General features: G+C 42.6%; 7 protein-coding genes and 1 long non-coding RNA gene across 8 annotated transcripts in view; 2 read left to right on the top strand and 6 right to left on the bottom strand.

Annotated features, from left to right (window-relative positions):
- The window catches only part of LOC134190930 (protein transport protein Sec16B-like), a 2,210-nt gene extending 628 nt beyond the window's left edge, over nt 1-1,582 (bottom strand). The window contains exons 1-2 of the mRNA XM_062659474.1: nt 716-1,582; nt 518-658 (exon numbers count right to left, since the gene is read on the bottom strand). Of these exons, the coding sequence (XP_062515458.1) occupies nt 518-658; nt 716-940 (366 nt within the window). The 5' untranslated portion in view covers nt 941-1,582. The remainder of the gene's footprint in view (nt 1-517; nt 659-715) is intronic.
- A 371-nt stretch (nt 1,583-1,953) lies between these two features.
- Nucleotides 1,954-3,177, bottom strand: LOC134190885 (uncharacterized). Its single transcript, XM_062659423.1, has one exon. It carries the CDS (start codon nt 3,162-3,164, stop codon nt 2,394-2,396), a length of 771 nt encoding a protein of 256 aa, XP_062515407.1. The 5' UTR covers nt 3,165-3,177; the 3' UTR covers nt 1,954-2,393.
- Nucleotides 3,178-3,217: 40 nt separating this feature from the next.
- LOC134190929 (uncharacterized) lies at nt 3,218-5,873 on the bottom strand. Its single transcript, XM_062659473.1, has 3 exons — nt 5,672-5,873; nt 5,021-5,260; nt 3,218-4,919 (listed from the first exon to the last, which is right to left on the bottom strand). The coding sequence occupies exons 1-3, from the start codon at nt 5,871-5,873 to the stop codon at nt 3,238-3,240; spliced, it is 2,124 nt and encodes a 707-aa protein (XP_062515457.1). The 3' UTR covers nt 3,218-3,237.
- Nucleotides 5,874-5,964: 91 nt separating this feature from the next.
- Nucleotides 5,965-6,651, bottom strand: LOC134190927 (uncharacterized). The gene has a single exon (XM_062659470.1). The coding sequence runs from the start codon at nt 6,649-6,651 to the stop codon at nt 5,965-5,967; it is 687 nt and encodes a 228-aa protein (XP_062515454.1).
- Nucleotides 6,652-9,259: 2,608 nt separating this feature from the next.
- On the top strand, nt 9,260-10,415 carry LOC134191675 (uncharacterized). Its single transcript, XR_009971834.1, has 3 exons — nt 9,260-9,336; nt 9,506-10,132; nt 10,192-10,415. It is a non-coding gene; the product is annotated as an uncharacterized LOC134191675 (long non-coding RNA).
- Nucleotides 10,416-11,174: 759 nt separating this feature from the next.
- On the top strand, nt 11,175-11,754 carry LOC134191660 (small ribosomal subunit protein uS7). Its single transcript, XM_062660277.1, has 2 exons — nt 11,175-11,319; nt 11,387-11,754. Exons 1-2 carry the CDS (start codon nt 11,230-11,232, stop codon nt 11,681-11,683), a joined length of 387 nt encoding a protein of 128 aa, XP_062516261.1. The 5' UTR covers nt 11,175-11,229; the 3' UTR covers nt 11,684-11,754.
- Nucleotides 11,755-13,690: 1,936 nt separating this feature from the next.
- Nucleotides 13,691-17,125, bottom strand: LOC134191625 (uncharacterized). The gene is made up of 3 exons (XM_062660246.1): nt 16,632-17,125; nt 14,223-16,565; nt 13,691-14,158 (listed from the first exon to the last, which is right to left on the bottom strand). Exons 1-3 carry the CDS (start codon nt 16,735-16,737, stop codon nt 13,860-13,862), a joined length of 2,748 nt encoding a protein of 915 aa, XP_062516230.1. The 5' UTR covers nt 16,738-17,125; the 3' UTR covers nt 13,691-13,859.
- Nucleotides 17,126-18,663: 1,538 nt separating this feature from the next.
- The window catches only part of LOC134191289 (uncharacterized), a 3,484-nt gene continuing 2,147 nt past the window's right edge, over nt 18,664-20,000 (bottom strand). The window contains exon 2 of the mRNA XM_062659888.1: nt 18,664-19,310. Within this exon, the coding sequence (XP_062515872.1) occupies nt 18,883-19,305 (423 nt within the window). The 5' untranslated portion in view covers nt 19,306-19,310 and the 3' untranslated portion in view covers nt 18,664-18,882. The remainder of the gene's footprint in view (nt 19,311-20,000) is intronic.

Raw genomic sequence — 20,000 nt, 5'->3', positions numbered from 1 at the left:
CAAGAGGAGGAGCTTAAAAGGGGATAAAGGGGTTAAAGAGGGAAAAGGGGTAAAAGGGAGACAGGAAAGGGGGAGAGGAACGGGAAGGAGAGAAAAAGAGAGAAGGGGGATAAAAAGGGAGATTGACCAATCAACTGGTGTTCAAGACTGACCACAATTTTGCTTTGATGGGACATACCCACGTGATTGGTCAAGGCGTGATAACGTAATCAAGAGCATGTTGTTCAACAAACAACTTATTCACGTCTGGACTTTGGGTTCTCATCGATTCCTTACCATCGTATCAATGTAATAGATTTCGCTTGCTCATCTCTTGATCAGTTCATGTCATTACTCTAACCCGTCCTGATCATCATCAATAACAAAGCAACAGAACAGCAGCAAACAAGCCAAATTTTATGTTTAATTTTTGTGGGGAAACGTCCCCATACCAGCCCCCTAGCTAAGCCAACTGGTCGCAACACTCAAGTGGCTTACCTTATTCGTTAACCCTAAATCCAAGAGCCAGTACACGTACAGCAGCTTGTAACACTAGAATCACAAAGAAACCAAATGTGACAACACGAGCGATGTAAACCGACTTCTCAACGTGCCACCGTACTTGCAATGGCGAACAACAGAAGTTGAGATCGTTCAACGAACACGCATACCCATACACCTGAATACACAACACACTATGACACAATACTAATCCAATCGGTCGATATGGTGGCACCTCGCTTCGTTGTATGCACTCGACGGTCGCATACTCTGCGATAGGTTTTGTGTGATCGGCTCCCAATAGCGATATCCGACATTTCGACTCTCCAGGATGGCTCACTTTCCCACCGGCGAGCAGGCAGCATAAATGACTCCCACACAAATCTCTCGATGCTTCACACGTCAATACCCTCGTTGAGCTCACAGTATTGTGCTGTAGCTTGGAATTCCCCGCCTTCATCCACTCTCCCTCCCATCTCTGCTGTCATTCGGTTCACGACAAACACACAACCGTGCTCCACTTGGCCATGTACGTTCTCTTCTACAGCGCAGATCCCTGGCATCACGACTACGGTAGCCGTGAAGTACTTGGTAAGATTGGAAAGCAACCTTTGACTCTCTCTCCCTCCCATAGCTGTTTGTGCGACCATGCCCACCTTCATCTCCGTAGAATTCCATCCTTCACACACTCTCACGTTGAGGCTGCTGAGATCCCTGGGATGTGTGTATTTGCTTTCAAAGTTGCCATTCGTTCCGTTTTCTAGAACTGTTTTTGCGGTCTGCAGCTCTGACTCCAAAGCGCAAACAATGAGAACATTGAAATGATCTTGAATATCCGACATGACCGAAGATCACTGAAGCAGCAGACTCGAGCTTTACAGTGCTGACGTTGATTTGCAAACAAACAAAAGTCATTGATACTCACGAGACTCACTCACGCCCACACTAATTGTAGAGTTCTCTGCCTGCCAGAAGGCATCTCCATGCAGTATCACCGGACACTTTAATTCCTCCAATCCTGTTCCAATCCGAACAACGTTCGTATGATCAGTCCAAGTTAGAGGTGTAGCTACTATGAGACAATGTTAAATTTTTAGTGCAACCAGCCCTCCCCATATTTTTTACTTCCAAGTTTTACTTCCATGGAGCTGGCAGCGCGAGTGTAAATAATGAGGCGGACCTAGTGCACCCATCACGTGACCGAACGACAGCTTAATTATTTGAAATGTTGTCTAAGTACATATACGTAAGTGGCTCTACGTACAGTAGTGCCGTTTGTTGATAGTGTGAGCTGCAATCTATCTTCCATGTTACGCGTAATTGGTGCGCACCAGGACAAGTTGCAGATACTAAGTGTGCTATGACTAAAATTTTAAGTGTGCCACACTTGAAATTTTTGCAAACGGCGGGGCCCCTTCTGGGCCTTTCCGTGGCTACCCCACTGCTCCTTAGTTTTAGTTTTAAATAAAAAATTAAGTTTTGGTTACTGTATACGTGATATAGATACAGTATGTGTATGGCCAGAGCATGTAGATACCCGTACTACTAAGAGCTTTATTACCAACATATAAATCAAAGGTTCTGCTTACATACTTCCTTGGATGTTAACTTCCTCCTACGTGATCAACTTGTTATATCTTGTCAGTCCAAGTGATTCCAGACACACAAGTTTCAGGACATCAAACTAGAGTCGACAAACTAACTATAATAGGGATAGTTGATAGAAATAGAACAAAACGCACGTGATTACTAACGCCTACTTTCTTTAATCATCACAAACTATATTTACACTTCAAGTGACTTGTATAGATAAATGATTGTCAAATGATAAAAAAGATACCTACACTATCATAGTTCAAACTAGACACCATTAAAGAATACTTGCATCATAATGTAATCAAAATCTTAATTAGTCATTTCAAATCATTCTTTTGTGGACTAACATACTGGACTAGTTCTCTACCAAAAACTTCCTCAGCTTGTAATCTCCAATGAATCTTACACATTGATTTGATCAGTAATTGCTGGCTGGCTGCGTTACCACGTTCTTTAGTCCACACGTCCAATGCCTTTCTAGCTTGCATGTACCTTCTCTTCTGGTCATACTGTATCTCTTCTATCTTGTTCACGGTAAAAGTTTTTGACAACTCTGAAACAAGACGTTCCCAATCAGCGGATACAATCGATGCTACAGCTACAATCTCATCGTGTGTGCATGCGCTGTCTGCTCGACACTTTAGCTCTTGTGCTGTTCCTTGAGCATCATTTCTCTGTTCATAAAACCAACAGTCTAGTGCAGCTTTTTCATTGTGATCCAACTCGACATCACGTTTGCTTTCATTTTCTCTAAGTTGCGTGTCTTCACTTGCTTTGTAGTCGTCTATACATACTAGCTTAGTGGGATCCACAGCAACAGCTGGTCCTGAACGTTGAATGTTTACTGAAAACTGGAAATTCGGCAACCCTAGTTCCTTCAAATCGCGGAGCTTTTCAATGATAAACAGCCAAATCTTTGTACATAAAGGTGCAATTTCATGGCATGGCCTGTTCGTGTTAATGGTCACAATGAGGTATTTCTTTGAATGGTAAAAAATTTCTAATTCCACACCCCTATCAACTCGATACACAGACTGGTAACGAGTCAACGTCGGTTCGTCAGGATAATGCTCAATGCAACACATCATTAATCTGAAGTGCAGCTGCTCGGGAATAAATGCAACGTTGCAAGATGAAACAATGAGTGACAATGGTTTACAATCATTTGGATTCACGAGCAGCACCTTCTGGTTGCCTTTTTGACTCAGACTCTAGTAGACATGGAACAAAGTAGTCTGTTTCATAAGAACTTACTGGAGCAGATGGTGAAGGTTTAGGGCAGAGCATATAGAACCAGTTCAACAAATTCAATGCAATTTCATACTCATCTTCCTTCACTCCTACCTTTTCAAGGAAATCCTTCATCAGTTTCCAACTAACTATTCCTGATTTCTTTGCTTCTTTCCAAGGCTTACTTAATAACCCAGAAGGATAATAAACGGATGCAATTACTGAATAAACCTTGAAAAGCCAGTTCGGTTTGGTGACAACTACATCCTTCAACTTCTCACTTTTCTGACGAAATTCTAATGATCTGGCTGTATTTAAATATGCCTGAGGAAATATTACTGATCCGGCTTTATCCAAATACACCAAAGCAAGACGAACTTCTGCCTCGTCAAAGATACGACACAATCGCTCGGCAAAAGGCATGATAACTTTGACATACGACAAGGCACTGCTCGATTTCTTTTCTAAAGCATCGCAGATTTTCTCCAGCACTGACCAAGTTGCTGGTATCACACTTTTAAATGACTCATCGCCTGTTAACGTTTCAATGGCGTGCTTAACTGCAATCACACCCGGATGCTCAGTTGGAGATTCTGGGTCAGATACCGAGTTTTCAACATGGAAAAACCAATCATCGAGTTGGTTGCTTGGTTGGTAGATGTGCTCTGTAAATTGCTGATCACAAAACTTCTTAGACAGAAATGCATTCTGTTTCTGTATCATCTCTTCACTGGCTTCAGCGATATGTGTTCCGATCAGGAACATGACTGGGGATGCATATTGCTCTAATATATGCCAATCCTCAATTCTTGCCAAGAAAGTACCAGATGCCCATAAAGACACAGCATCATAGTTGGTTTCAATCCACACGTTAGGAATCTGGGTTTCTTTTAAGGTAGTAGAAGAACAGTGGAATGATTGAGCTATGTCATCGAGATACTTGCGTGCATCAAAAACGACACAAACAATACTTCCTGGTGTGATGGCTTGTTGTTGACCAGGAAGTAGGACTTCCTGACCTCCTAAATCCCAGATGGCATAATACACTTTGGAAGCTTCTTGCTTCAGTAAATCGGGATCATTTTTAAACTGCTCTATAGCACGACCAATTGATTCGGTTAGAACAATTGCTTCATCCAGTTTGTCATCACCCGTGCTGCTTTCAGCATCATCAATTGCTGCAGCTGCTTTGTTGTCTAGCTCGTCAGTGTTAGTTGCGCTGGCAGTATCTTGAATTGGTGCAGTTGCTTCACTGCTTGTGTTCGTGCCCAATTGACTGTGAATGATTTCTCTATTCTCATCGTTTGTTTGGTTGGCGTCTTCGCTGCCTGACTCATCTACATTAGCAGTACCCTGTGCATGGATCGCTGCTCTAGCTATTTGTCTATCTAACAATTCCTCGTCTTTGTCATGCAAAACTCTCCAGTTGCATGCTTCACAAACAGCCACTTCTGGTCTAGCCACCACAGGTGTGCTTAGTTCACCTTTCTGAAACTTCTGCTTGAGCAAGGATCGCTTAAAGGATGTCTTGCCAGTTCCGTCTTTGCCAACAATGACAATCTTGACTCGAGTTATTTTAGTCGTAGGTCCTCGCTGCAAAGCTCGCACAATAACTCACTGACGTCGGGTCCCATGCTTGTCACAGAACCTATAACAATGTCACAGCTACAATCTGTTTACTACAGTCTATCTTGACGAAACAATATTAACTCACGTGGACAAGCAACACAACTCAGTGTCATTCCATTAGCTAATCCTGCGTCAGACAATGTTTGCTCATCACGCAATTGTTTTCCATAGAGAAGGAGTAGTTGATCCATGGACGAAGAGTCTTTCTTGCTAGAAAGTTGCTCCTTCAGTGTGGCAATAGTATCGGATGACTTTGCCTTCAATTGCACAGCTTCCCCATTTAGTGACTTGACTACTAATTTCAGCCATTCAGTTGCGGCAATTCCTAAAACAAACAATGTACCACTTCAATAAGAGCTAATTTCACATGCTGCTCCATCTACTAGACAAAAAACAGTTGTCATTTTAGTAATAGCATCATAATCTGTTACATTCCAACCACTTTTGCAATGACTAATGAAGAAGCACTAAAGTGCTACACATTTTGACTGCTTTCCAGCTCATTAGTTCTACACCCTGGTAGACAGGTGTTACTGTAACCCTAGCGCATGCACACCTCGAGTATTATAACTAGCCATGCACCAATCGATAACCAATTAGAATATTGTGCTAAAGTAATTACCAAAAAGATGTTGTTTGACTGTCATCAGATGCCTTAGAAAGGCAGCAGATGTGCTGGCAGCATACACATGAAAATAGTCTCAGTTGCTTGCATTAGAGCCATAGTCAGAGATGCCTTTCATGACGACTGCTTTGCCTGGTACTTCTTTTCTCTTGAAGCTCTCAATGGCTTGATTCATAAAGTAGAAAGCTTCCATGTCTACTGCCTTCACCTTTCTGTTGGCTACGCGTGTTTTGTAAGCACTCAACTCTTCTTTCAGGTCCATATGCTTGTGTGACACTGAGAGCATGGAATCCAACAATAGCAATGATGTCATTTTCGCGAGGAAAAATAGCTTTGTTTGCTGCATACCTTTCTCCTTCCTCGGTAGCAATGTATCTAAATTTTGATGTTGGAGATACACTAACCTAAGGAGATGACTGTTTTAGCATTGTGTTCAGAATTTCATCATAGGTGAGAGGAGTCATTCCACGCAATTTCTTGGCCACCATCTTGTCCAATAGCTCTCTCTTGGTAATGCCGTTCTTTCCACTCTCCATTGCAAAGTGTAGGATGAGTTGTTGAAGATAACGAGGGCTGGGACGAACAGACGTTTCTGGAACGTACTTCAACCATTCATCAGAATCCACGTGAACCAATTCATTGACTGCCGCAAGGATACCGCTGTTGAGCTCACAGTATTGTGCTCTAGCATGGAATTCCCCGCCTTTATTCACTCTCCCTCCCATCTCTGCTGTTGTTCGCTTGGCGACAAACACACAACCGTGCTCCATTTGGCCATGCACATTCTCCTCTCCAGCGCAGATTCCCGGCATCACGACTACGGTAGCCGTGAAGTACTTGGCGAGATTGGAAAGCAACCTTTGACTCTCGCTCCCTCCCATTTCTGTTTGTGCGACCATGCCCACCTTCATCTCGGTAGAATTCCATCCTTCACACACTCTCACGTTGAGGCTGCCGGGATCACTCAAATGTTCGTATTTGTTTTCAAACTTGCTGTTCGTTCCGTTTTCTAGAACTGCTTTTGCGGCCTGCAGCTCTGACTCCAAAGCGCAAACGATGAGAACGTTGAAATGATCTTGAATATCCGACATGAACGAAGATCGATGAAGCAGCAGACTCCGTCACAGTGCTGACGTTGATTTGCACACAAACAAAGGTCATCGATACTCACGAGACTCACTCATGCACGCCCACACTAATTCTAGCTAAAGTTCTCCGCTAGAAATTTCTATACCCCGTTTACACGAGCACGCATAGCGAGCCGAGCCGAGCCGTGCCAAGCCATACCGAGCAAGCCCCTGCGAAAAGAACCGGCCAGCCCCGTTCACACGATGCTTTGACAATTAGGGTGAGCCAGACTGTACGTACGTGTAGACGTGACTTCAACGCACGCTAACTCTGCATATTCACTTGCGCACGCTATGATCATGAAGCGAAACAAGATTGCACGGCTATTCTTCTCCGTAGCGATGCAACAGTCGAGTGAACAAGCATCTCCAACGCGGTAAAGAAGAACTTGCGTACGTAGCAGACCCTCAGGAGGGTTTCTTTGATTGTGCGGCAGAGGAGTCGCAAGTGTGGCAAATTTACTTCTTGTCATCAAGTCTACTTCTTCTGATAGGCACATCTTGAGCATTTCTAGGTAATATCTGACCTTAAGACTGCTGCTGGGATTCAAACTTCAATCTAAATATTGCTATTTTCCTAGTAATTTAATCTTTGTTAGGTCAAATCACTGGTGGGAATTCATAGTTCAAGGTACGTTTACCCCACATGACTGGAAAAAAACTTCAGAATGTGCAAAGAAACATTTCTATATTTGTGTGATCAATTAAGGAGAAGACGTTGAACCCCAGACAACTAACGTGAGAGCTTCTATTAGCATTGAAAAATGAGTAGCTGTCACTATCTGGGCTTATCAACAACTGCAGAATATAGAACTGTATCTCACATGTTTGGTATTAGCAGAGCCTCTGTCTGTTTGATTGTCCAGAGGACTTGCCGAGCCATCGTTCATCAACTTATGCCAACTTATATCCAATTTCCTTCAGGAGAAGCGTTGTCAGATGATAAAGAAGAGTTTGCTCATACCTTCCGTTTTCCTCAATGTGCAGGAGTAATCGATGGTAGCCATATACCGATTTCACCACCTGCATCAAATCACACTGACTATTATAATAGAAAAGGGTGGTATTCTATAATCCTTCAGGCTATTGTCGACCACAGGTATCTATTTCGTGACATAAATGTTGGCTGGCCAGGTAGTGTTCATGATGCAAGAGAGTTGGCAAACTCTTCATTGTTTAAGTTAAGCAAGCAGAAGATGAGATGTTATTAAGTGGACAATCTAAAGGAATTGATGGATGTACGGTGCCAGCATTTCTTATCGGAGACTCTGCTTATCCACTTCTACAGTGGTTTATGAAACCTTTCCCTGACAACCAACACATGACTGAAGAATGGAAAACTTTAATTATTGTCTTTCCAGAGCCAGGATTGCTGTGGAGAATGCCTTTGGGCAGCTAAAGTCTCAATGGAGGCGACTCATGAAGAAAAATGACATGCATATTAGAAATGTGCAACATGTCATTGCTGCATGCTGTGTACTCCACAACACTTGTGAAATTCATGGAGACTCCATCGATAATGATTGGATGGAAGAGACAGATTCTGATCTTCACAGCCAGACTCACATCACAGTTCCAGAGAAACTTCCACTGACAGACCAACAGAAAGACGAAATGCTCTTGTCAAACGGTTAGCAGGAAAGTTATTAATTAGCTAGTTTGACACCAGAAACAATATGTAGCTAGGGAAGAAATGTAATGTGCTATGCCAAGTGTGTTTCAAATGATTATATATGAGTTATATAATGTCGAGTTAATAATACCGTATCTCTATGAATGATAAAACTCTAACAATAACACAACTCGAACTGTGTCTTCCGAGTAGACTATTCATTCTGCGGAGGCCTGAAAGATCCACTATCGTTTAGTAAGCTTGTGTATAACCATGTGCAGGGGCTATATTGAGCAGGTGGTTGATTTTCATAACCATCATTAACTTCATCCGTAATTGGAATGCCCTTACTTCCCTTCTTCTTTTGTCTTCCTACTCTCTTTCCTCCCTCATTCTTCTCTCTTCATACTCCCTTTCCTCTCTCAGCCGTGAATCCTCGTACTTCATCCTCCTTTCTTCCAATTCAATCAAAAGTGGTGAATCAGTTTCTTACTGAGCCAGCTGCAGGGCCCGTCAAGATGTAGCGGGCCAGACCAACACGGCTCCGCACAGCGCGGTACGGCACAGCCTGTCCCGCTTACAAGTGCTCGTGTAGACGAGGTAGTTGGCAAGAGTGGCTGTACGGGTTTTCTTTCTTCGATCCTTTGCAGACATTGAGATTGAACAAGACACACAAGACGTCAAAAGACCACGTGGAATCTGAAATCACCGACGAACACTACGCGAGAGCGACTACCGATTCGCTGTTGCTTCATTCCAACGAGCAGTTGACAACTTTACAACTTCACATACGGGAGGTAAATCACATACGGGAGGTAAAGCACATACGGGAGGTTCTTAGATGATGGCGTCTGGAGGAAAGCGTGGTACCTACAGAGAGTATCTTCGGAACACGGAGATGATGCCAAAAGAATGAGACTTGAAGTTGAGGAAGCAATCTATCGAGAAAAGGAACTACCAAAAGATTCTGGAAGATGAGACGACAACAGACATTTCCTTTCTTCAGTGGTCACCTGGCAACAGTAACAGAGAAGCAGGTGGGTAGTAAGCTTTATATGCGAATACTGTTGTTTTTGTTTATAAAGATGGATTGATTTGATTAAGTTAATTGTCAGACAAGAGTAACTGTATACGTGTAGTCATATGCTGGGCGTTTTCTTTATTATGTTGAGACTTTAAGTCATCTCTAGTCAATGATGTCTGTAGAAAATGTACTCAATGATGCTGAGTCACAGTGTTCAGTCTCGATGGAAACTGAGTCTGTATCTTCAATTGAGCAAGAGAGCACTGGTCTACCTGAAGATTGATACAAAGCCACCGATTCCTTGTGTAGTCAAAATGATTCTGACAAAGGAGAAGGATCTGACAGATGGAACGGGGCAGAGTATTTCTTTGCTGGCCACTCTCAGTTTGATCTGGAAGAGCCTGAAGTAAATTATGGGTCTGCAAGTAGTGATGGTAATGTTGACACAGATGCAGATGAAAGAATATTTCCTGGCTGCCCATTGACGTTAAATTTGAGTGCAGTCCTTATAGTGGAGTTTCTGGTTCACCATAAGATATCTCAGAAGGCTGGTGAAGATATAGTCGAGCTTCTTACTGCTCACTTTCCTCCAGGGCATAAAATGTCTACATCACTATACAGGCTCAAGTGTCACCGGAGGAAGCAATCTGCCATGTCTAAATATGAAAAGAGACTTGTCTGCTCTAACTGTGACACCATAATGCAAGAGCACGAGCAACACCGTGGACATCCTGAGTTCCTTGGTGTGTGTCGACCTCTTGAGTTTCTAGCCCTTAATATTGAAACTGCTCTTGGACAGTTACTTCGTGGTAGGCATTTTGATAATAGTTGTCATTTCTGTCATTAAATTGTTTACTTTCTATTGCAGTCCCTGCTTTTTGCTCTCGGCTGCCAAAAAATTTTGAGGAGCAATTGCTGTTTTCTGACATCACCAGTGGGTCTAGGTACAGTTATATTACTAGGATTGGGTGCACCCAGACACCTTGGAATATAACACTGACCTTAAACACTGATGGAGTTTCTATTTTCAAAACATCGAGAAGTGGTTCACTTAGGCCAGTATACCTTACAGCGAATGAGCTCTGACCTAAATCTCGGTAGAGTATGCAGCATATTAGTATATATGCCATTAGTAAGTCAGTATATTTGTTTACTGTTTATAGGTATTCTTGGAAAGTATGTCATCGTGTATGCTTTGTGGTTGCAGCCTTGGAAGCCACCTATTCAAGCTTTTCTTGACCCTCTCATCCAGCAAACTGGTGTGCTTTCAAGTGAAGGTATGAATTTTGTTAGTGTTGAAGTTATTGGTATTTTTTGACATATTATATACCTTACTTGAGATGGGCTCAAGTCCGCATGTCTGACCGTGACCCTGCACCTTTAATATTCCACAACCTAATCCGGTTGAGCTCACCCAAACTCCGCAAACTAATCCAGCATGAAGGTGAATTAGTTTGTGGAGATAGGCGTGGCCAAATAGTACGTGCGACCGGAAATGAAGCGAAGGAGTCAGTAGCAACATAACGGTGTTGTCAAACAACAAAACAAACACAGAAGCTGCTAATGCAGCCATATACATGCAAAAGGACAAGATTGATTCATTTTGCACTATTAACACAATGTTTCTTTATTCCACACTAATCCGATTCCACTGGAATACTTCCGGTTAATCCAGTAGAGCTCAACCGGATTAGCTAGTGGAGATTAACGAAATGCACCCTAGATATTCTGTACTGTATATACAGTAGTTCGTACATACTTGTTCATAGGTATCTGTCAGCCCTCGGTGTAGTGTGGCATTATGTAGTGTGGCGTTGTGTAGTGTGGTGTGGTGTAGTGTTGTGTTGTGTGGTGTAGTGTTGTGTACTTGTAGTGTCCGATTGTTGAGCGACTGGCCAACTCACTCATGATGCACGGCCGTAATAACGGCAAGAAGCTGATGACAGTACGAATTGTTAAACACACGTTTGAAATCATCCACCTTCTCACAGGCGAGGTCAGTCACACTAACATTCGCCATCTCCTCATACAACTAAATTAATACACTTTTGTCCCTGTTGTAGAATCCTGTTCAAGTATTGGTCGATGCAATCATCAACAGTGGACCACGAGAGGACTCGACGAGAATCGGTCGTGCGGGTACAGTGAGACGTCAGGCAGTCGACGTGTCTCCACTACGGCGTGTCAACCAGGCCATCTATCTGTTGTGCACTGGAGCTCGTGAAGCTGCCTTTCGTAACATCAAGTCGATTGCCGAGTGTCTGGCCGATGAGCTCATGAATGCCGCCAAGGGCTCGTCCAACTCGTATGCTATCAAGAAGAAGGACGAACTAGAGAGAGTAGCCAAGTCTAATCGCTAACACTTTGTGTTACGAAAAGGTAGTGTCGGCAGTGCTTGAGCTTCTGATTTCAAAACATGTCCATGAAACGTTGATAATGTTTTGGGTGTATTACTGTGTGTGTAGCCTCCTCCCCATACTCACGTGAGCCTGGCAGTGTCCGGTTCCAGTATGACATTTTTACCTCCCCTGAAACTGGAAAATGTCATACAGGAACCGGGAGGCAGAAAATATTATACGGGAAGCGGACACTGCCAGGCTCACGTGAGTCTGGGAACGAGGCTATGTGTGTGCACATCAACAAACTTTGAGTAAATTAATATTAATTGATAATAATAAATAAGCTGACCTCCATGGTTGATTGGCCACGTGATCAAAATAGGCATAGAGGGTGGATTAAGTTAACATACCAACACTAAATCGAACAGAACGTGCATGCAGTACATACACGGTACTGTATAGCTGTACAGTACTTATCTAATTATGGAGTAGTCAGCACTTGCTACTACTTTCCCAGCAGGCGCGGATCCAGGATTTTTTAAAAGAGGAGTTGCAAATTTTGATAGACCCCGCCTACTTCAGTCAACGCATTTGTATTCTTAGAGGGGCAAATGGCCCAGGTTTCTTACAGCTTAGCTAAAGTAAATGGCAACAACTATGGCAACATATCTCTAGCAATGTGTCATGTTATAACTCCCTAAATCATCAAAACTGTCTAACAGAATCTAACTGCATCATGCATAGACTACTGCTAAATAAATAGTTAAGTAAACTACTGTGCAACTATGCCCCTTTCAAACAAAGACTGTATGAACAATTTCCGTAGATGATTTTGTACAAACTTCGTCTGCTGGTACCCGGTCTTGTAAATGCATGGTGATAACTGATAGGTGTGCAAGACGCTCCTCTGCCATGGTAGACCTTGCTTAGTTAATTAATTAAGTCTTCAGTCTCCTCAGTAGAAAAATGACCTCTCTGCTTCTGCACTTGTGATAGGCAGTGTACATGCTATCAATAGCAGACGATGAACATTCGGGTACAACCGAGAGTCACAGGCTCTCGAGGCCAGGAGAAGGTTTACTAATTGTTGGGTATGGCCTTCTTGAACTCTTGCTCTCTTTTCCTTGCTTCTTGCATTTCCTAGTATTTGCTTTGCCATACTGACTGCCACCTTCTCACTTTACCTTCTAGAGACTTAGGGAATGGAAGATCGGCTTTCCATTGGGGCAATGTCGAATCGAACCAGAAGGGTAAAACACTAGACACAACAATGCTCGGACATTATCTTGCTCACCATTAGATCGTTCGCGCATCTGAAGAAGCAGGAAGTCTAGGAGGGGATCGCAACGGATCGTTTGTAGTGCTCAATCGGACTTCGACTACTAGGTGTATTGTTCCGGTTTCGCTGTAAGTTTGCGTTTTTCTTGGAACAGATTCAACGGATCCAATCCTGTCTGCGAGTCGCAGAATGTCTTGATAGCAGATGTCAAAGAGGTTGTATATATCCTGCCTTGTTGCCTTCATTCTTTCGGTTACGTACTGAGTGAACCATACGCAACAAAGATATATATCCTTGTCACGAGCCTGGAGTTTCGCTGCCAGATGTCTCACTTCGTCAAGAATCTTCTTAGTTATTTTTAACTAAATACTGGAAATGAGCACATTGTGGCTTCAAGACCTTGTGCTTTAACTCCGAGACCAACAAAAGGGGAGTTTGCAACCCCCACAACCCCTACCCTAGATCTACCACTGACTAGCTACCTAACATAAATCAATCAATGGAGTCATAACTAGCTAAAAGGATTACAAAAATTTTAAGATGTGCATGGTCATTCCCAGTACTTACCTTAAAGCATGGAAACGGATTGCTTTTCTGCAGACATTGTGAACCAGCCAGCCTATACGAAAGCTACGACGCGACGCTCTGTTTTTCTATTTTCTTTAGTACATGGATAGTATATATAATCCCTTAGCCTCGAGAGTCCAACCGGTCATCTCCCCCGCGGCGGAGAGACCCGGACACAAATATAAGTGGTTTGCTAGATATGTCATTATTTCTAGATACACGCATCCACAAAACAAAATCGCATGGGACACTCATTATCTAGTAGTCTGAATCCCTCCAAATTCTATGCGCTCAACAAAACGTACGGCATGCATGCATTCAAATTGCAAGTCTAGCTAAAAAGCAAATTTGCTAAACATTTTTTTCAGACAATGCCAGCGTTTCCAAGTCATCCCAAATACCACCCATTATACCCAAGTCTTCGCAAGCCTGTAAAACTTTCCGGAGCATTCTTTCTTCGCCCACATCCTGTTGTATTTCACAGAGAATGGCTTGAAGTCTAGCGTGTCCACTCGGGAGGAGATAGACCAGTTCATCTATTCTGTTCTTTTTCAAGCCAACCTGGAGTCCGATTCCAAGATAGGAGCGGGACACGTTGTTTATAATGACTTTAGTGAGCTTCTTTCTACCATCCTCGTCCTGAATAAGTGCTGTAAACAAATTGAACCGATTAGAGACTTTCATAGACGTTTCTCACGAAAATCAGTCACATACCCTCGCATTCACACGCAGCTGTAGTGTTGGGCAGCTTGGGCAGAACGTGGCTCGGGAGTGGACGATCAAATCTTGCAGCTGTAACTCTAGCTGTACCTTTTCCTTCTAGACATTTCCTCTTTCCGGAAGGCGATCCAATATCTTCGTATTCATACGCAGCTGCAACTGTTCCTTGAGCATCACTTTTCTGTTCATAAAACCAACAGTCTAGTGCAGCTTTTTCATTGGGATTCAACTCGACATCACGTTTGCTTTCATTTTCTCTAAGTTGCGTGTCTTCACTTGCTTTGTAGTCGTCTATACATACTAGCTTAGTGGGATCCACAGCAACAGCTGGTCCTGAACGTTGAATGTTTAATGAAAACTCGAAATTCGGCAACCCTAGTTCCTTCAAATCACAGAGCTTTTCAATGATAAACAGCCGAATCTTCGTACATAAAGGTGCAATTTCATGGCATGGCCTGTTCGTGTTGATGGTCACAATGAGGTATTTCTTTGAATGGTAAATAATTTCTAATCTGACACCCCTATCAACTCGATACACAGACTGGTAACGAGTCAACATCGGTTCGTCAGGATAATTCTCAATGCAACACATCATTAATCTGAAGTGCAGCTGCTCGGGAATAAATGCAACGTTGCAAGATGAAACAATGAGTGACAATGGTTTACAATCATTTGGATTCACTCGAGCAGCACCTTCTGTTTGCCTTTTTGACTCAGACTCTAGTAGACATGGTACAAAGTAGTCTGTTTCATAAGGAATTACTGGAGCAGATGGTGAAGGTTTAGGCCAGAGCATATAGAACCAGTTCAACAAATTCAATGCAACTTCATACTCATCTTCCTTCACTCCTGCCTTTTCAAGGAAATATTTCATCAGTTTCCAACTAACTATTCCTGTTGCCTTTGCTTCTTGCCAATCCCTACCTAATAGCCCAGGAGGATAATAAACGGATGCAATCACTGAATAAACCTTGAAAAGCCAGTTCGGTTTGGTGACAACTACATCCTTCAACTTCTCACTTTTCTGACAAAATTCTAATGATCTGGCTTTATCCAAATATGCCTGAGGAAATATTACTGATCCGGCTCTATCCAAATACACCAAAGCAAGACGAACTTCTGCCTCGTCAAAGATACGACACAATCGCTCGGCAAAAGGCATGATATCTTTGACATACGACAAGGCACTGCCCAATTTCTTTTCTAAAGCATCGCAAATTTTCTCCAGCACTGACCAAGTTGCTGGTATCACATATTTAAATGACTCATCGCCTGTTAACGTTTCAATGGCGTGCTTCACTTCAATCACACCCGGATCTTCAGTTGGAGATTCTGGGTCAGATACCGAGTTTTCAACACGGAAAAACCAATCATCGGGTTGGTTGCTTGGTCGGTAGATGTGCTCTGTAAATTGCTGATCGCAAAACTTCTTAGACAGAAATGCATTTTGTTTTTGTATCATCTCTTCACTGGCTTCAGCGATATGTGTTCCAATCAGGAACATAACTGGGGATGCATATAGCTCTAATATACGCCAATCCTCAATTCTTGCCAAGGAAGTACCAGATGCCCATAAAGACACAGAATCATAGTTGGTTTCAATCCACACGTTAGGAATCTGGGTTTCTTTATTTAAGGTAGTAGGAGAACGGTGGATTGATTGAGCTATGTCATCGAGATACTTGCGTGCATCAAAAACGACACAAACAATACTTCCTGGTGTGATGGCTTGTTGTTGACCAGGAAGTAGGACTTCCTGACCTCCTAAATCCCAGATGGCATAATACACTTTGGAAGCTTCTTGCTTCAGTAAATCGGGATCATTTTTAAACTGCTCTATAGCACGACCAATTGATTCGGTTAGAGCAATTGCTTCATCCAGTTTGTCATCACCTGTGCTGCTTTCAGCATCATCAATTGATGCAGTTGCTTCACTCACTCTGCTTGTGTTCGTGCCCAATTGACTGTGAATGATTTCTCTATTCTCATCGTTTGGTTGGTTGGCGTCTTCGCTGCCTGACACATTTACATTAGCACTACCCTGTGCATGGATCGCTGCTCTAGCTATTTGTCTATCTAACAATTCCTCGTCTTTGTCATGCAAAACTCTCCAGTTGCATGCTTCACAAACAGCCACTTCTGGTCTAGCCACCACGGGTGTTCTTAGTTCAAGTACCTGAAACTTCTGTTTAAGCAAGGATCGCTTAAAGGATGTCTTGCCAGTTCTGTCTTTGCCAACAATGACAATCTTGACTCGAGTTATTTCAGTCGTAGGTCCTCGCTGCAAAGCTCGCACAAATAACTCACTGACATCGGGTCCCATGCTTGTCATAGAACCTATAACAATATCACAGCTACAATCTGTTTACTACAGTCTATCTTGACGAAACAATATTAACTCACGTGGACAAGCAACACAACTCAGTGTCATTCCATTAGCTAATCCTGCCTCAGACAATGTTTGCTCATCACGTAATTGTTTTTCATTGAGAAGGAGTAGTTGACCCATGGATGAAGAGTCTTTCTTGCTAGGAAGTTGCTCCTTCAGTATGGCAATAGTATCTGATGACTTTGCCTTCAATTGCACAGCTTCCCCATTTAGTGACTTGACTACTAGTTTCAGCCATTCAGTTGCCTCAGTTCCTAACACAAACAATGTACCACTTCAATAAGAGCTAATTTCACATGTTGCTCGATCTACTAGACAAAACAGTTGTCCTTCTAGTAATAGCATCATAATCTGTTACATTCCAATCACTCTTGCACTGCATGACTAATGAAGAAGCACTAAAGTGCTACACCTTCGACTGCTATCTAGTCATTGAACAGTTCCCTTGCTCATTAGTTCTACACCTGTCTAGCCAACTAGCCCAGTGTTCCTGTAACCCTATCACATGTGCGCCTCCCTCAGGTATTATAACTAGTCATGCACCAATTAGAAACTCCACAACTAATTACAGTCAAATTAAGATGTGTGATAACCAATTACAATATTTTGCTAAAAGTAATTAACAAAAAGATATCATTTGACTGTCATCAGGTGCCTTAGAAAGGCAAGAGAGGTGCTGGCTGTGTACACATGAAAATAGTCTTCTTTGCTTGTAGTTGAGCCATAGTCACAGATGCCTTTTATGACGACTGCTTTGCCCAAGCTGTCAATGGCTTGATTTATAAAGAAGTAAGCTTCCATGTCTACTGCCTTCAAATTTTGTCAGCCACGCATTCTCTAAGAATATGCCACTTTGCTTCCCATGTGTTTGTGTGGCACAGAAAGCATGGAACCAGTGGTAGCTGTGATGGCATCTACGCGTGGAAAAATAGCTTCGGTTTCTGCATACCCTTCTCCTTCCTCAGTAGCAATGTACCTAAATTTTGATGTTGGAGACACACTAACCCAAGGAGATTGTTTTAGCATTGTGTTCAGAATTTCATCATAGATGACAAGAGACATATCCTCCTTCATTGTAGTCATTCCAGATAATTTCTTGGCCACCATCTTGTCTAATAGCTCTCTCTTGGTAATGCTGTCCTGCCCACTCTGGAGAACAAAGTCTAGGATGAGTTGTTGAAGATAACGAGGGCTGGGACAAACGGCTGTTTCTGGAATGTACCTCAACCATTCATCAGACTCCACAAAGTAAACCAATTCATTGACGGCCGCAAGGATATCTCTGTTGAGCTCACAGTAATGTGGTCTAGCACGGATTGAATTCCCCGCCTTCTTCCACTCTCCCACCCATCTCTGCTATCCCATCACTGAACATAATATGCACACGCGCGCGCGCACACACACACACAGCCAGTGACTTACTAAACGTGTTGTGTCACATGTTAACAGTAAGTTTGAAATAATTACTGTTTTAGTTCATATTGTCTATATACTACCGTATTTCTTCGATTAATGCTATGGTGTTTATTTCTAGCTAGCGATACAACTGGGGGCATTTAAACGAGGGCGGCGTTTAATCAAATAAATATGGTAATATAATTTCACGTCAGTTGCATAACAATTGATCAGACATAATCTCTAACAAATTAAATGCATTTTATCACTAGCAGCTAAATCACTTGACGATATCCACATACCTAAAATAGTTACAATATTTAAGTGTTAAAGATCTCTTTCAAACACGTTTCCTGTACCAATCAGTACATGCACTAGAACAGAGGCGTAGAAAGCAAATTTAAAGAAGTGTGGCCTGCCCTAACGTGCGCTAGTAGGCGTGGTCATGTAGCCTGCTCTACCACAGACACTGAAAGTGCTTGTGACACAAAACAGTTGGAGTCGGCACTCTTAGCTTGATTGCTCAACATGATGAGCTTTGAATGGCAGTTTCCTTGGCTTACTGCTCATCTTCGCACTCCTCTTTCATGCAGACACAATACGTCCCATTTCTTGCACTTGTGACATTCTTTATCCTTGTGCCAATGACATTCTTTATCCTTGTGCCAATGCGGCTTTAGCCACGATTTCGCAGTTTAGTGATTCTGCGCAGTATGCATACATGTACCATGGAGACAGACCGGAAGAGAGCATAGTAGAGTGTGGGTATGCGAGGTCACCAAAAAGCACAGTCGTACTGCTTCCTACGCCACTGTAGAACATTGTAATCATTGCATATATCATACAAGTTCTTACAATACAGCAATTTTCCTAACATGTTCCACACTCCAGCCAATTCTTGTAATTAACTACTCGTGCACCAATCAGAGACACCACACAATATTTACCTCCCTTCTCCACAAACGTGACAAGAGCTTCAGTGAAAACATTGTGGGCTTGTGCCCGATTTCCCATCTCACAAAGAGCTAGAATAAGCTTACGTCGAGTAGCACGCTCCGCATGGTTGTCCACCCATTTACCCAGCATTCGCCTTGCTTGCTTCTGTGGATCCGAGAGGTCCTGATGCCGGATAACGGAAGTAGCAACTGGAGAGAAGAGGTCAGGATCAAGATAAGCAGCCAGCTCTTGCCAACTAGCGGATATTTCCTTAGCCACCTTCACCAGCTGTCCTCCTTGCACTTTGCTATCAGCTTCCTGATCCATGCTCAATCTGTACTGCGGCAGTGGGTCCATTGCTTCTATAACATTAATTAATTAATTAACTATATATCAATATCTTGATAGGCTGAATAGCGCAATATCACTATTTAGCAAGTCCGTTCTCATAGTAACCACACTAAGTAATAAATAGGTAATACATCGATTTGATGGAATTCGAACAAATCAAATTCGGACAAATTCCATCAAAGTTGATTTCGATATCTACAGGTCTGCTACCAATTATGTTTAAAATGTAAAGTAGCAAACCGCCTAAATGGCAATTCTAAATTCTAGACTAAAAACAACCAGTTGCCATGCACATTTCCAACAATTAATTAATTGGCAGTTAATTAATTAATTAATTAAAAGGTGTGCTCCAACTGATTTGAGTAGTTCTCCTCTTTCCAGTTTGAATTTATCATACTCCGCTATAGGTCGCTGTCAACGGCTGTAATTACGGTGACTCGCGGGACTATGACTGGACAACCGCACTTCCACACCTCGGCTGTCTGCCAACCACCAACGGCTGATATAGCGGCATATAGATTACCCTCGTTTGAAACTAAAAACTAGATAACGAGGAGGTCTAGCAACTTGAAACTTCCGTCGGTGTGCAAATGAAAACAAATTAGTAAGCTGGACGAAAGCTTGTTCCGATTGCACGCCCCCTAACACCATTTCCGACCACATTGCGGTAAGAAAGCCCTAAAGAATACTGATCTCGACGT

Source organism: Corticium candelabrum, chromosome 15 (genome assembly GCF_963422355.1).
Source record: "Corticium candelabrum chromosome 15, ooCorCand1.1, whole genome shotgun sequence".
NCBI classification, from domain to species: domain Eukaryota; kingdom Metazoa; phylum Porifera; class Homoscleromorpha; order Homosclerophorida; family Plakinidae; genus Corticium; species Corticium candelabrum.
The sequence above is the reverse complement of the archived record's forward strand: the minus strand, read 5'-3'. Positions and strand labels throughout refer to the sequence as shown.

Coding starts and splice junctions, on each gene's coding strand:
- LOC134190885 (XM_062659423.1), bottom strand. CDS start 3,164: ATGATGTGTTGCATTGAGCATTATCCTGACGAACCGACGTTGACTCGT.
- LOC134190929 (XM_062659473.1), bottom strand. CDS start 5,873: ATGACATCATTGCTATTGTTGGATTCCATGCTCTCAGTGTCACACAAG. Junction 5,261..5,671: donor CAAAGCAGTCGTCATGAAAG/GCATCTCTGACT, acceptor TGTTTGTTTTAG/GAATTGCCGCAACTGAATGG. Junction 4,920..5,020: donor GAGTTGTGTTGCTTGTCCAC/GTGAGTTAATAT, acceptor GACGTCAGTGAG/TTATTGTGCGAGCTTTGCAG.
- LOC134190927 (XM_062659470.1), bottom strand. CDS start 6,651: ATGTCGGATATTCAAGATCATTTCAACGTTCTCATCGTTTGCGCTTTG.
- LOC134191660 (XM_062660277.1), top strand. CDS start 11,230: ATGATGCACGGCCGTAATAACGGCAAGAAGCTGATGACAGTACGAATT. Junction 11,320..11,386: donor TCCACCTTCTCACAGGCGAG/GTCAGTCACACT, acceptor TCCCTGTTGTAG/AATCCTGTTCAAGTATTGGT.
- LOC134191625 (XM_062660246.1), bottom strand. CDS start 16,737: ATGGGTCAACTACTCCTTCTCAATGAAAAACAATTACGTGATGAGCAA. Junction 16,566..16,631: donor GAGTTGTGTTGCTTGTCCAC/GTGAGTTAATAT, acceptor ATATTGTTATAG/GTTCTATGACAAGCATGGGA. Junction 14,159..14,222: donor AGCTGCGTGTGAATGCGAGG/GTATGTGACTGA, acceptor ATTTGTTTACAG/CACTTATTCAGGACGAGGAT.